Here is a 12,137-nt window from a genome sequence, read left to right as displayed (position 1 = left end):
TCAGACGGTGTAGCTAGGCACACACGATTACATTTCCCCCAGAGCTAACCCCTCGTTTTTGCCCCAATTCGGGGACAAGAAAAAAGGCATTTAGATGTGACCATACACACAAAGCTGCACTTGTTAATCCTTGCCTTTTTTGCCAACCCGGTGTGGCAGAAATACACACTTTTTGAACTAGCTGTGATGGGGATACATAAAATTGAAAATTTACCTTGCCTGTTCATACTTTTATTTGGATAAATGGCATTTTTGGCGATTTGGAAAAAAAAAAAAAAATAGCCAAAACTGCTTATATAATTTTTTGGCAACAAATTGGAAATGGCTCGTTTGCGCACCTGAGGCGAGGAATAAAGTATGAGATGGGAAGATACGCAGAGAGAAATAGAACAAATTGATTGACACATACATGTGTGTGTAAATAAGTACACCCATAAAAATGCTTTCATAGAAGATGAATTCAAAAAATGCGAAGCTTTTTTCTTCCCCTTTCCATTTTGCTAAAATGTTTTCCATTTTTTTAATCACAATGAAGAAGAAATTTGGGGGATTACTCGTTTTCTCCCTCCTGAAAACCGCGTGAAATTAAGGTATGCATTTTCGCAGAATTAACCCTTTACTATGATCCCCAAAAGTTATCACCTTTTGGTTCGTCCATAATAAAAAACATTTCACATTGAAAATTCAATGCGCCTTAGACGTTCCAATTGGATCGATACAGTTTTAGAACATACTTGGGGCCTAACATGTTTCCTTGGGCGGTATTTTTCTTGCATTCGTTTTTCTCGCCTAGGTGCATGTGTTTATTCCTGTTGACGGCAGCATTGTCAACTGTACCTTTTAACCTGTTCTCGCTTGACAGTTGGATCGTAATTCTTTGGCGTTATATTCGTCTGGCATTTTTTTCCTTATTTACTACGCGATATTACTTGTTCCGGCATTTTTCCCAATGTGCTATTCCCATGTGCACGAGTATTCTTCGGGAAAAAAATTGCGCTGGTCAAATTCGCGGTATGCCGTTCCGCATTTTGTCAATTTAAATTTCTTTTTAGCTTTTGCGTCCTTGATCCAATGAAGGAACGCTCAAAAATTGCAAATTGTGCGGAACGACGATATAAAAAAGGGTGCTACATATGTATTAACACTTGTGTTAGGAGAAAACGACTCCAGGGAGGAAGCACACCCTATGCATGTATTTTTTTTTTATTATTGATATAGTAGAATACGCAAAAATTAATACATTTTAGCACAAAAATGCAATATTTTTGCGAAAGAGGTTATTGGCGTTATGTGCCATTCCCTGCGAACTTTTTGCTTCTCTATTTCGCTTTCTTTTGTATAATTCTTTTCCCTTTGTTTGACCCTCATTCAGCTCCTTTTCCACTTTTTTACACTGGGTACTGGATGATAACAGGTGCCACGTATTGAAATTTCTTTCATGCGTATGTCAATGGTGCGCAGTGAGCGCGAAAACGGTGGACTCGTAATATTTGGTATTATCATGTGCCAAATATGCATATGCCCGCGGTGGTAAATGAAACAATCAGTGACCACTCAAACGAGTGAATTAATATTAAAGAATAATTTTAAACCAAATAAAATTTTCACTGTACATGTTGCGACATGTGCAGAGCACAAACGAAGATATCTACTGGAAGTTGTAACAATGCAACTGAGAATTTTTTTTTTCTTTCTTTTAATGTCGGCGTCTGAAAAGTTTCGAGGGTGTACTCCAAAGGAGTGAACGCAAAAATAATGGCTTTCCTTCTTAGTGATAGGGAAAAAATGTGCGTAAAAAAATAAATTCACATGTATATTTAGGTGAACGTGGAGGGGGATATGTACTATTGGGTCGGTTTCTTTTCCTATTTTAGGAAAAAAACAGCAGAAATAGAATGGCACACGCCGACCAGTTGGTGCCGTAACCCGCAGGTGTCATCAGGTGAAAGTAAGTGAACGGAATGTGCCATCTGTTCAGACTGTACTAATTGTGCCAAACGGAAGGTGAAACAATTCTATGGGTGCGACTCGGTTACAACGGAAAAACCTGCACAAATAAACGCATAAGGACGATACGGATTAGGCATATTTATACGTATGCATGTGCCCCTGCTCTAGAGCAAAGTGCGTCTACACAGGGAGATATCAGCCATAAGTATGTTTGTATACGTACGTATAGATGCATCTAGTGGGGTTATGCGCGTATGAAAAAAAGAAATTAATTTTTTTTTTTTAATTTGTGGATATGATAAAAGCGAAGTGAAAGGGGTGGTAATAAAAAAAAAAAAAAAAAAAAAAAAAAAAGGAACGGTAGCACAAAAAGGTTGTAAAATAACGTATGCGGGTGGAAACTTAGCGCAGAGAATGTTGTGGACAAGGAGGCAAAATGTCCAACATTACCAAGGGGTAGAACAGGACCCGTTCCGATTTAGCTGCATGTAAAAGACAGAACATAGAGTTACATGCTCACTTCCCTGAAGGGAAAAATTGTTCCGCCAATAGTTCTAATATGCACGTGCAAGCAATTGCTTTTTTCCGCACATGCATGTTTGATGTGAATGTAAAAATGAAGGAGCAAACAGGTGGAAAAAAAATGTAGTTAAGAAATGTAGTTAAGAAATGTACTTAACAATTGTAGTTAAAAAATGTATTTAAAAAATTTAGTTAAAAAATGTAGTTAAAAAATTTAGTTAAAAAATGTGATTAAAAAATATAAATACAAAACGGAAAGGAACTCACAACGCAAATTCATCTACGCGTACATCCCCCCGCGAAATACCATGTTTACATTTTTTTTTCATTCATTTTTTCCATAATAACAGTGATCCTACGACAAATTAAAATTCCTATTTTGTAATAATTATTTTTTACGGCCTTATGTCAACCATTGCGAGCGGAAGATTTGAGGGAAAGTCGAATAGATCTTTTCGCAGTTGTAACTATTTCGATCTGCATCATACAGCGCTTCACTAAAAAAAAATTGTAACTGTGTACTAGGGATAAGTTTAACTACGTACAAGTCGTGTACACGGATGTTCTAACGTGCGGGTGTATATTCGTGCATGTTACTACGTACGCGCAATAATCCTGCGTGTGCGGTACTTTCGAATTTTTCTGGTTTGCATATTTTTTTTTTTTTATTTCTTTTTTCCCCTTCGCGGGGAAATGTCTAATTGTTTATTCTCGTGTGTATATTGAACTGTGCTAAAGGAATTAACGTCGAGGTTGCGAAGTAATGTGAAATAAGGTGAAGAAATGACCTAGCCGTACACAAGATCTTTTTATTCTTGCACATGCTAACAGGTTAACCGGCTAAATGATTAACCCTTCAAATGGTTACCCCTAACTGGTCAAACCGCAAATGCGCCACCCATTTAACGAAACAGTGGATCCAGAAGAAGTCACCTAGAAAAGAGCAGCAGACTCCTCACGCAGAGTCAAGGAAACAATTATCCCCATAGGACAGAAAGTGCCCAAATTTTTGCTCCCAGGAAAATTATAAAAAAAAGGAAAAAAAAAAAAGGAAGCGAAAAAAAAAAAACTTTACAACAAATGCATGATTTTTTAAACAGACTTGCGCAAAAAAAAAAGAAAAAAACTCCTGTTCATTTTACATATGCATGTTTAACAACCCTTTCGCAACAATTTTGTGAAATTCCCTCCCTTAATGTGTCACGATAAGTAAATGCATTAATTTGTAATGCGGACATTCGTCATTCTGCAAATTGTGTTAAAATACACAAATGTGTATTTACCGCAAATGTTTGAATAATTACATATGTTACAACTATATTTTTTTTTCTTTTGAATAAATATCTAACAGTTCATTTGGGTATGCGTGAATATAAAGATAAATTCACATTAATTAGTAATTCATGATTTTTACATGCCTTTTTTTTTTTTTTTTTTTTTAAACATTACAACTGTTTGCTTTTCATCATAACGGGAAATACATTTGTTTCGTTTTTATTTTGTGTTCACGGTTTTTACGTGTGGGGGGCTAAAATAAGACCGGGCCAAAAATAGTACCCAAGTGCTGGAAAGGTAAAGAGGAACAAACAGCAGAACAGTTATTGAAGCGGTAAAGCATCAAAGTAGCAAAGTAGACATTTGACAGAACGGCAAAGTGACAGACAGGTTAACTAACCAGTCGAGCGTATAACACCGCGAACTACCAAAAAGCGAGGCGGCCAGCACGAAACAGCAACCTTCACATTGCAGATTAGCAGAGGAACCAATTAAATTGCCCATGGTACATTATTCATCCCCCTCAATTTGGTACAAGTTAGTAAATTTCCCTATATTCCCAGTAAGCAAAATTTGCATTTCGCGCTGAGAAAAGTTTGCGCTGCGCGAACTTTGTACTGAGTGATAAGTGATCCAGTTAGTAATCGAATTAGTGATTTCGTTAATGAGTGACAAGGTGATGGTCACTTCGTTTTGTCCTATTTATATAGCTTTTACTCCACTTTTGTTACCTTTCTGCTTCGCTTTCACCTCGCTCCTCTTTTGCGCCTTTGTTTAGATTTTTATTTAATTGCATTTTTATTTACGCAACAGTAAGATCTCTGTTGCTTGCCCAGATTAGGCGTTTGGAGCCACGTCCCATGTATAAGTCACCACTTCGTGTAGGGGTATATATTCGTGCACGCGGATGTGGATACTTACTTACCTATTTAGGCATCCATAGGTATGGTCACATCCATTTACACACAGTATACCCCGCGTACATCCCATTTCGTTGCACGCGCAATATGTTCATTACTCCTTGTGTCTTTTCTCCATTTGGTCTAAAGTTAGAAAGCGCAAGTTAAGATTCACGGTGGGTAGCCACAGACGCTTTGCATGCCCCTGTTCACAAATCTGCATGAGTGTTATACCTGGGTCAATTGCACTATTGTAACCACGTACGACCTCGCGTAGCATTTTACATTTACACTTGTACCTAATTAGAACAGCCACAGTGGTACACGGCCATCTACAAATCCTTTTTCAACCACTTGTTTTTCCCTTTTATTGATACTCATTTGCGAACCACCCAGTATTCGAGGTTTGTAGTGGAAAAAGAAAATGACCGGAGAACTCACCGTCTGGCGCTGTTAATTAATCTGCAACGTACACATAAGGCCATTTTTATTTTTATTATTTTGTTTTATTTATTTATTTTTTTTTATTTTTATATTTTATTTTATTTTTATATTTTTTTTTTTATTTTTTATTATTTTTTTTATTTTTTATTATTTTTTTCTTCCCGTTCTTAATTAGATTAAATGAAGAAGTGTACCTTGTGCATGTCGACATATCTGTACATTAGTTGCCCCCGTGTCATCCATTTTGTGATTAAAAAAAAAAAATAATAACACATAAAGGTGTACATTTGCGTGGAAGAATATTTCGCTGTATTGTTTGTACACCGCCGGTCCCTGGCTACTCGAACAAGAGCAATCGCGAAAAGGGGATGGATAGGCCTACCCAGGCATAGCCGTATATGAACATATGTACATATATACCTGTGCCTACTCGTGTATTCCGACGCGGGGGTGAGAACGGCGCACTGTACGTAGTTTTTCGTTTTCTTTTTTTTTACCCTAGTTGTATATTTCACTGCAACGTGTGTTTCCGCCAGCGCATCTCCTTTGGCGCGTTATGCTCTTTGGCCTATCGGGTGAAGCGCCAATTACGTGAATAAAGTTTTCACCCGGTGTTCACCATTTGTGTGGGCGATACGTATGTTATGCATTGCATAAGTCTACGGGGAGCACGAACGCCTGCCCCCTCGAACCGAATGACGCATCGCACTCTACCATATGTACGAACGTTCATTTGAGATGCAGTTGGTAAGGTAGCCACAGGTTAAGCAGTAGTCGCATCAGTAGGCTAAGCGAACAATTGCCCTTGCACTAGGCCTTCCTGTGAAGAATTAACTTCTCGCTCCATCACGTATTACATTTTTTGCCCTCCCCTCCTCTCACTTGCTCAGCAAGGTGTACCAGAGTACTCCTCCCACCCGTAGTGTACACATTTCCTGTTCGAGGAGCACTATGTGTTGAGGCATTCACCCGTGGAATGAACGAACGCGGGCGCTAGAATATACGCGTGTATGCCTGTTCACCTCTGCGTTTTATTACGTATTTAACTGTATGAACACGCTTCACTGGAGAGCCTCTGCGGGGGTACCAATGCACCATCACCAATAAGTGTATTCACGTACAACGGGTAAGCATATAGTCGTGGCTGCTTTAACGTAACTGCATTACTACCCTTAGAATCTTCCTTGTGTCTTTGCACATAGTAGAGGTGGGAAGGGGGTGTTTCCTTTTCACACAACGTCTTGCCGCCTTTTTCTTTGCGTTTATATGTATATATTATTTATATATTATATATGTGTACATGCCATTTATACACGTGCGTATCCTTGCGTACCAATTGCTTGCGCCCACGTAATGCCGCACATGCGCGCATGGTTTCAGTTACGTCCTTGCCGTTTTGTTAGCATTAGCACAAGAATATCGAGGTTGCCTGTTTTATTTTTTTTTTTTTTTTTTTTTTTTTTCCTACGCTATAATTATTTTTACGCCTCTCACCATTCTTATTAATATATATTTTTTTTTTTAGCGTGTTTCTACTACCTTTTCATTATTGTTACACTGTGTTCACCTCCTCCATTTTGCTAATTTATCGAAGTGAGTCATTTCTTCTTTTTTTTTTTCTTTTTATATAATTTTTCCTTTTAGTGGGCTGATGAGAGTAGTACATGCTAAATTTAACTAAATTGACCTGACACAGGGGTGGTACACTTCTCACCGTGGTATCGTTATAGCTAAATATTAGAAAAATTTTGTACGTCCCCTGGAAGTATATGCTTTTTTTTATGCGTTATTAATTTTGTTCTACTTTGAATGGAGGGAACTTTCTAGTAACCGCTGGGAAAAAGTGCGCGCAGGGATGTATGCATGACTATATGTGATATGTGTGCTTCTATATTGTCTCTGTGGGGGTACAAAATTGTAGTCATTACGTGACATGGCCATAGGGGGGAACTCATATGTATATATTCTTGTCCCCGCGGAGGTACTCTCGAAAAGTGCTTATCTTCGTAGAACCAGGTAGGTGTAATCTTGCACTTTGCGAAGCATTGCATTTTGGTGTTGGCGCTGTGGTAAATTTTTTACACTTCTTTTTTTTCACATTAGCATTATTTATTTTTATAATTTTATGCCTAGTCCCACGTTGCTACATTTTTGTGAGTAATTTTATTGACGTATAACACTTGTAGTACGTTCACGTCGCGTTTGCGCGAAATTTACATTTTCCTTCTGTCCCCACTGCATCACCACCCCAATTGTTCGGCGAATATCTCAGAGCGTTTGTGTATTTTGCCGAGCAGTCAATAATTAAATCATTTCCCCACGTGCCACTTGTGTATCTGTGTGCAAGTACACGAGACTGTAGCTGCGTTACTCCCCTACATATAACACATGTATACACCGCCGAGCATCTCCAAGCTGTACCCCTTTGTGCGCAGTTACCCCCGCGGCACCGATACGGCACGAATGGGCATATATATATGAAGAGGGACGTAGGCAAAGGTTACATACGTGCATAACAAAATATACATAGGTTTTTTTTTTTTTTTTTTCGCCCCCCATATGTTACCCCTATTCTTTATAATGTGTTCATCACATTATTATATCATCAATTCTGTTTTTTTTTTTCACACCTTTTCTTTATCGTTCCTTCTGATGTATTTTATTTTTTTTCATAGTTCCTTTGTTTATTTTATCATGCGAGTTTGCCATTGTTCGTTGGGATAATTGCCACTGCTATTTTGCCATTTTAGCATTATCATAATTACTATCATCATTACTATTATTATTTTTTTTTCTTTTTTTGATCCATGCTTCTTCACTAATTTATTCCCACTTTTTACTAATTTTTTTTACTAATTTTCTTACTAGTTTATTTCCACCTTAGTACCATTTCGTCGTTTTACCCTCGCTTTGGTGCCACTGTTTCACCAATTCTTCACCAATTCACTGCTACCTCGCCTTCCTATTACTTATTTTCCCCTTTCTTTTCACTCCCCCACTGTAGGCGAATCTATCATTTTTCCGACCAGTTCTCATTCGCGTAACACTGCACGAATGTGAAGTTAACATTCACACGTAGGTTGCGTACACAGGTACAGTACATACGTTTAAAAGTGCATCCGTGTATATGTCCATGAGTATACGCATGCATACTGCCTCACGTGGCACTCTTGTACGCGCAACCAAAACATTACCATTACCATTCATTTTTTTTAAGAGTTAAGAAAAAAAAAAACGGAAAGCGGCGACTGAGGTTATTTGGATCGAACGTGCTACCATCATTAGTAGTGTTTTTTTTTTTTTTTTTTTTTTTTTTCTTATTTTTTTTTTTTCTTTTTTATTCTTTATTCTTTACGTTCTGCGCGAGAAGCTTCTTCCATTGTTTCACGATTTTTACAGCACTTAGCATTTTTAACACTATTATTATTTTTTCCCTTTTTACCGTTTTCACCATTTTCGCCATATTTCATCACTTTTACTATTTTATTATTTTATTTTTTCCGCTTTCAGCCCTGTTTTCCCCACCCGGCATATCTATTAATAGCCCCTTTTAAATTAACTACTCTGTTCGTTTCATCACCTGTTCTTTTTTTTTCTTTTGCGCGAAGACTGGGCCCCCTCGCATGTTTGTAAGAATACATGCACGTGTTAAGTATGTGCCTACCTGTACGTTTGTGCATACACGTGCGAACGCGCCCTTGTGTCAATTGTTTATTTGTGCACCACGTACGGGTAGCAGTGTAAAGATATATATAAACATATACATTGATATATTTGTGTATGTCTGCATGCCTTGTGAGTGCTCACGCGCGTCTGCCCCCCACACCTGACTGTGTTACTTCGTTTTGTTCGGTTTTTATTTGGCTTAGTTTGGTTGTTCCTTCGCAACGGGGGGAATCTCTTTTCTTTTTTTTCATGAACTTACTAGGCTCACGGAACGGGGGGATGTTAGTAGCTTCCTAGACGCAAGTTCACGAAGCATCGACTCTCCGACGTGGCCATCTGGGAAGAGGACGCTCTGTAAACAAAAACACGTTCCTCTCGTTTGTATGTATATACATTTCTATGCATTTCCATTTCTATACGTCTACGTCTGTATGCCTGTACATTTATATAGGTGTACTTCTGCATATACATAGGCATATGTATACATACCTGTGTAGGGCTCACAGTTCTACACGTCCCTTTGTCGTGGCATTTCTTTGCGCACGTCTATTTGCATGTCGACGTCGCCACGCAGACATATAGAGTTTCCCTCCATCTGGGTTATTCTACTCGGTGCCCTAAGGGTTGCAAGGTGGCAGCTAATTGGCGTTGTTTCTTTTGCCACCTCTTCCCCATTTTCGCTCCTCGTCTAACAGCCCACACACTTGTATGCACTCGCCCGCGCCGCTTCACACGTGTCTACTTGGTTGCAGTTCCGTGTGACGCCATCTCCATATGAGTAATTATACAAGAAAGATCACATATTAGCAATTCCCCTCAGTGATAATGATCAATAGCGACGAGAACGCAGACGCTGCTGGGACGCAGAAAGGTAATTGTGCTCTTGTGTAGTTACATCAAGAATCTCGCATGCGCATCTGCTCGGGTAGACATGTCTTCTTGGATGATCACCAGAGGAGCCTCTCCAATTGTGTTCATCATACTCGAAGCTCCTTCTTTTTTTTTCCCCCCCACGTCTCATACAGTATCTTTTTCCTTCACTCCCCTCCCCCCCTTCTCTTTGTAGAGAGCCCTCCCAATAGTGCAGTAAAAAATCCGGTGAACGACAAAGGAACAGATGAGAAGAAATCCGAAGAGTACGACGCAAATGAAGACAACACCAAAAACAAGGGCGTTTGGTATAATGCCAGAACGAAGTGTTGGCTAGCTTGTGTCAAAGGGAGTGGCAGACACCTTCGTGTTTTTTCGGTGAAGAAACATGGATTTAAGAAAGCCAGAATGCTAGCCGTTGAGTGTAAAAATTCAGCCCTCATTAATTTTAACCAGCTGCCAAACGGGACCGCCAAAAGGGAAGCAAACGGGGCTGCGAATAGAGAAGCTAACGGGTCCTCTAACGGGGCCTCTAACGGGGAAGCTAACGGAGCGCCTAATCAAAACGACTCCCACCCTAGCAGCAACGGAAACGACGCGGAGATCACTCTCGTGCAAAGGAATGGTGTATACGCGAAACTTAAAAATGAGACGAACAACCACGTCAGCGGAAGAACCAGAACATACACCTACAATGAAGCAGGTCGAACTAATCACACAAAGCTGGAAGCACAAGAGTCCATCGATGTAGGAAGTTTAGTCACCATGAATAGCGAGAATGCCAGTGGAGTTACAAATGCTAGTATTAGCGCAAGTGCAAGCGCCAACGGAGCGGAAGAGGGACCCAGCCGAAAAAGGCGTTACAACACAAGAAAGGTTAAAAATAAATCCGTGGAAGAGTTAAATAAGAAAGAAGAAAAGAATGAGATCAAGGAGGAAGATGCTTCTTTTTACAAAGGGAGCAACAATTCCAGTGTCACTCCACCCACCTCCCGAGCATACAATGCGAGGGGGCATTATAATACCAAGGGAAATTTAAAGCTAAAAGGGGGTACCATCACAAAGGGAAGAAATTACAATAATATCAAGCGTAATAGCAGCAGCTCCAAAGGGAGTGGCGGAAGCTCCAAGGGAGGAAGTAACAGCCTCAGAGGAGTAACCATATCCAAGGTCTCCAAGGCTAAGACTAATATGAGGAAGGGGGCAGGAAGCAACAGCATTTCCAAAGGGAAGCAATCCAATGGACAAAGCCTTCACAACACAGAAACTTCTAGTTATAATCTAACCAATCGTGGAAGCCGTAACTACCCTGCCACAGCGGAGAGGTACAGCAGCAACAGCTTAACCCGTGATGAGGTGAAGTCTTACAAAGCAGACAGGAACAAGTCGGTGCAGCCACAAAATGGGAAGCGACGAAGTAACACGCTTGTGGAGACACTAGACAGTCACCAAGGGGATAACAGAAAGAAGAAAAAAACTACAGAGGATAAGTTCAGTTATCTGGTTAGGAAAGACAAGGGAGATGGCGATGGTGGCGGTACTGGTGGTGACCCCGCTGCCATTTCTGCTTCGGCCTACCACGAGAGTAGTAGCCGTCATGACCACAATAGGCCAAGCAGTCATGCCACGCACAGCATACATAACCCACACAATACGCACAACACGCAGAAGACACGCAACACGCGCAACAGCAGTGTGCACGCTGTGCAGTTTGCGCAGAAGGGGCAGAATGGGCAGGGTGACCAAAACAGCCACGACGATTTCCAACATGTGCATAGCCTGAATGCCCGCCCAGGCACCACCCAGAACTACCAACATGGCACTCCCAATGAGGGTTACAACAACGGTTATGATAGCAGCTATCGTAGTGCTTACCATAGCGCCCAGCCGAACCAGCAAAACACTCCAAGCGGCCGTACTCAGCACAACACACGCTCGAGCCAAGACACGCGATTGAAGAACAGCACGTGCATCATAACGGACAAGGATTTCCAGTTTGATTCCCCCGAAAAAACCAACGAGAATTCCTACCTCATAAAGCCAATTAACTACGACTACAGCGATAACAATGTGTGTAAACAACCAAATAACCAACCCACAAACAACGAAACAGAGTATGACTTCGTTTTTTCTAACGACTGCTACTCTGATTATTGTAGCCAGAACCCAGATGAATATAAGGCAAATTTTATTGACCTTACAAGGGAAGCCTTGTCATTAATTCTTCAGGATCTAAAAAAAAACGTCATCCCGAAAATACCCGTAGGGATAGAGAAAAGAGAAAGGTACACCAACTCCTTGCGCTTATGTTTGAAAAGTGCCAAATTTACCAAACACATTAACGAATTGGAACCCTACCTGGAGTTATTTAGCGAGTGTATAAAAAACAGCAAGCTGCCTAGTCACATGGCTTTGAAGGACCAGCTGTTTTATCTGGACAAACTGTGAGCTGCGCCGTGGAGCGGTGAAGCGAAGAAGCGGTTAAGTGGCAGACATGTTGTCCCCAGCGGA

The 12,137-nt window shown here is 40.3% G+C and overlaps 1 protein-coding gene across 1 annotated transcript; it reads left to right on the top strand.

Annotated features, from left to right (window-relative positions):
* Positions 1-9,581: 9,581 nt before the first annotated feature.
* C922_00295 (hypothetical protein) lies at positions 9,582-12,074 on the top strand (the record flags this gene model as incomplete). The annotated part of the gene is made up of 2 exons (XM_008815912.1): positions 9,582-9,627; positions 9,823-12,074. 2 exons carry the CDS (start codon positions 9,582-9,584, stop codon positions 12,072-12,074), a joined length of 2,298 nt encoding a protein of 765 aa, XP_008814134.1.
* Between the last annotated feature and the right edge of the window lie 63 nt (positions 12,075-12,137).

This window comes from Plasmodium inui, assembly GCF_000524495.1.
Source record: "Plasmodium inui San Antonio 1 unplaced genomic scaffold supercont1.1, whole genome shotgun sequence".
NCBI lineage: Eukaryota > Apicomplexa > Aconoidasida > Haemosporida > Plasmodiidae > Plasmodium > Plasmodium inui.
The sequence above is the reverse complement of the archived record's forward strand: the minus strand, read 5'-3'. Positions and strand labels throughout refer to the sequence as shown.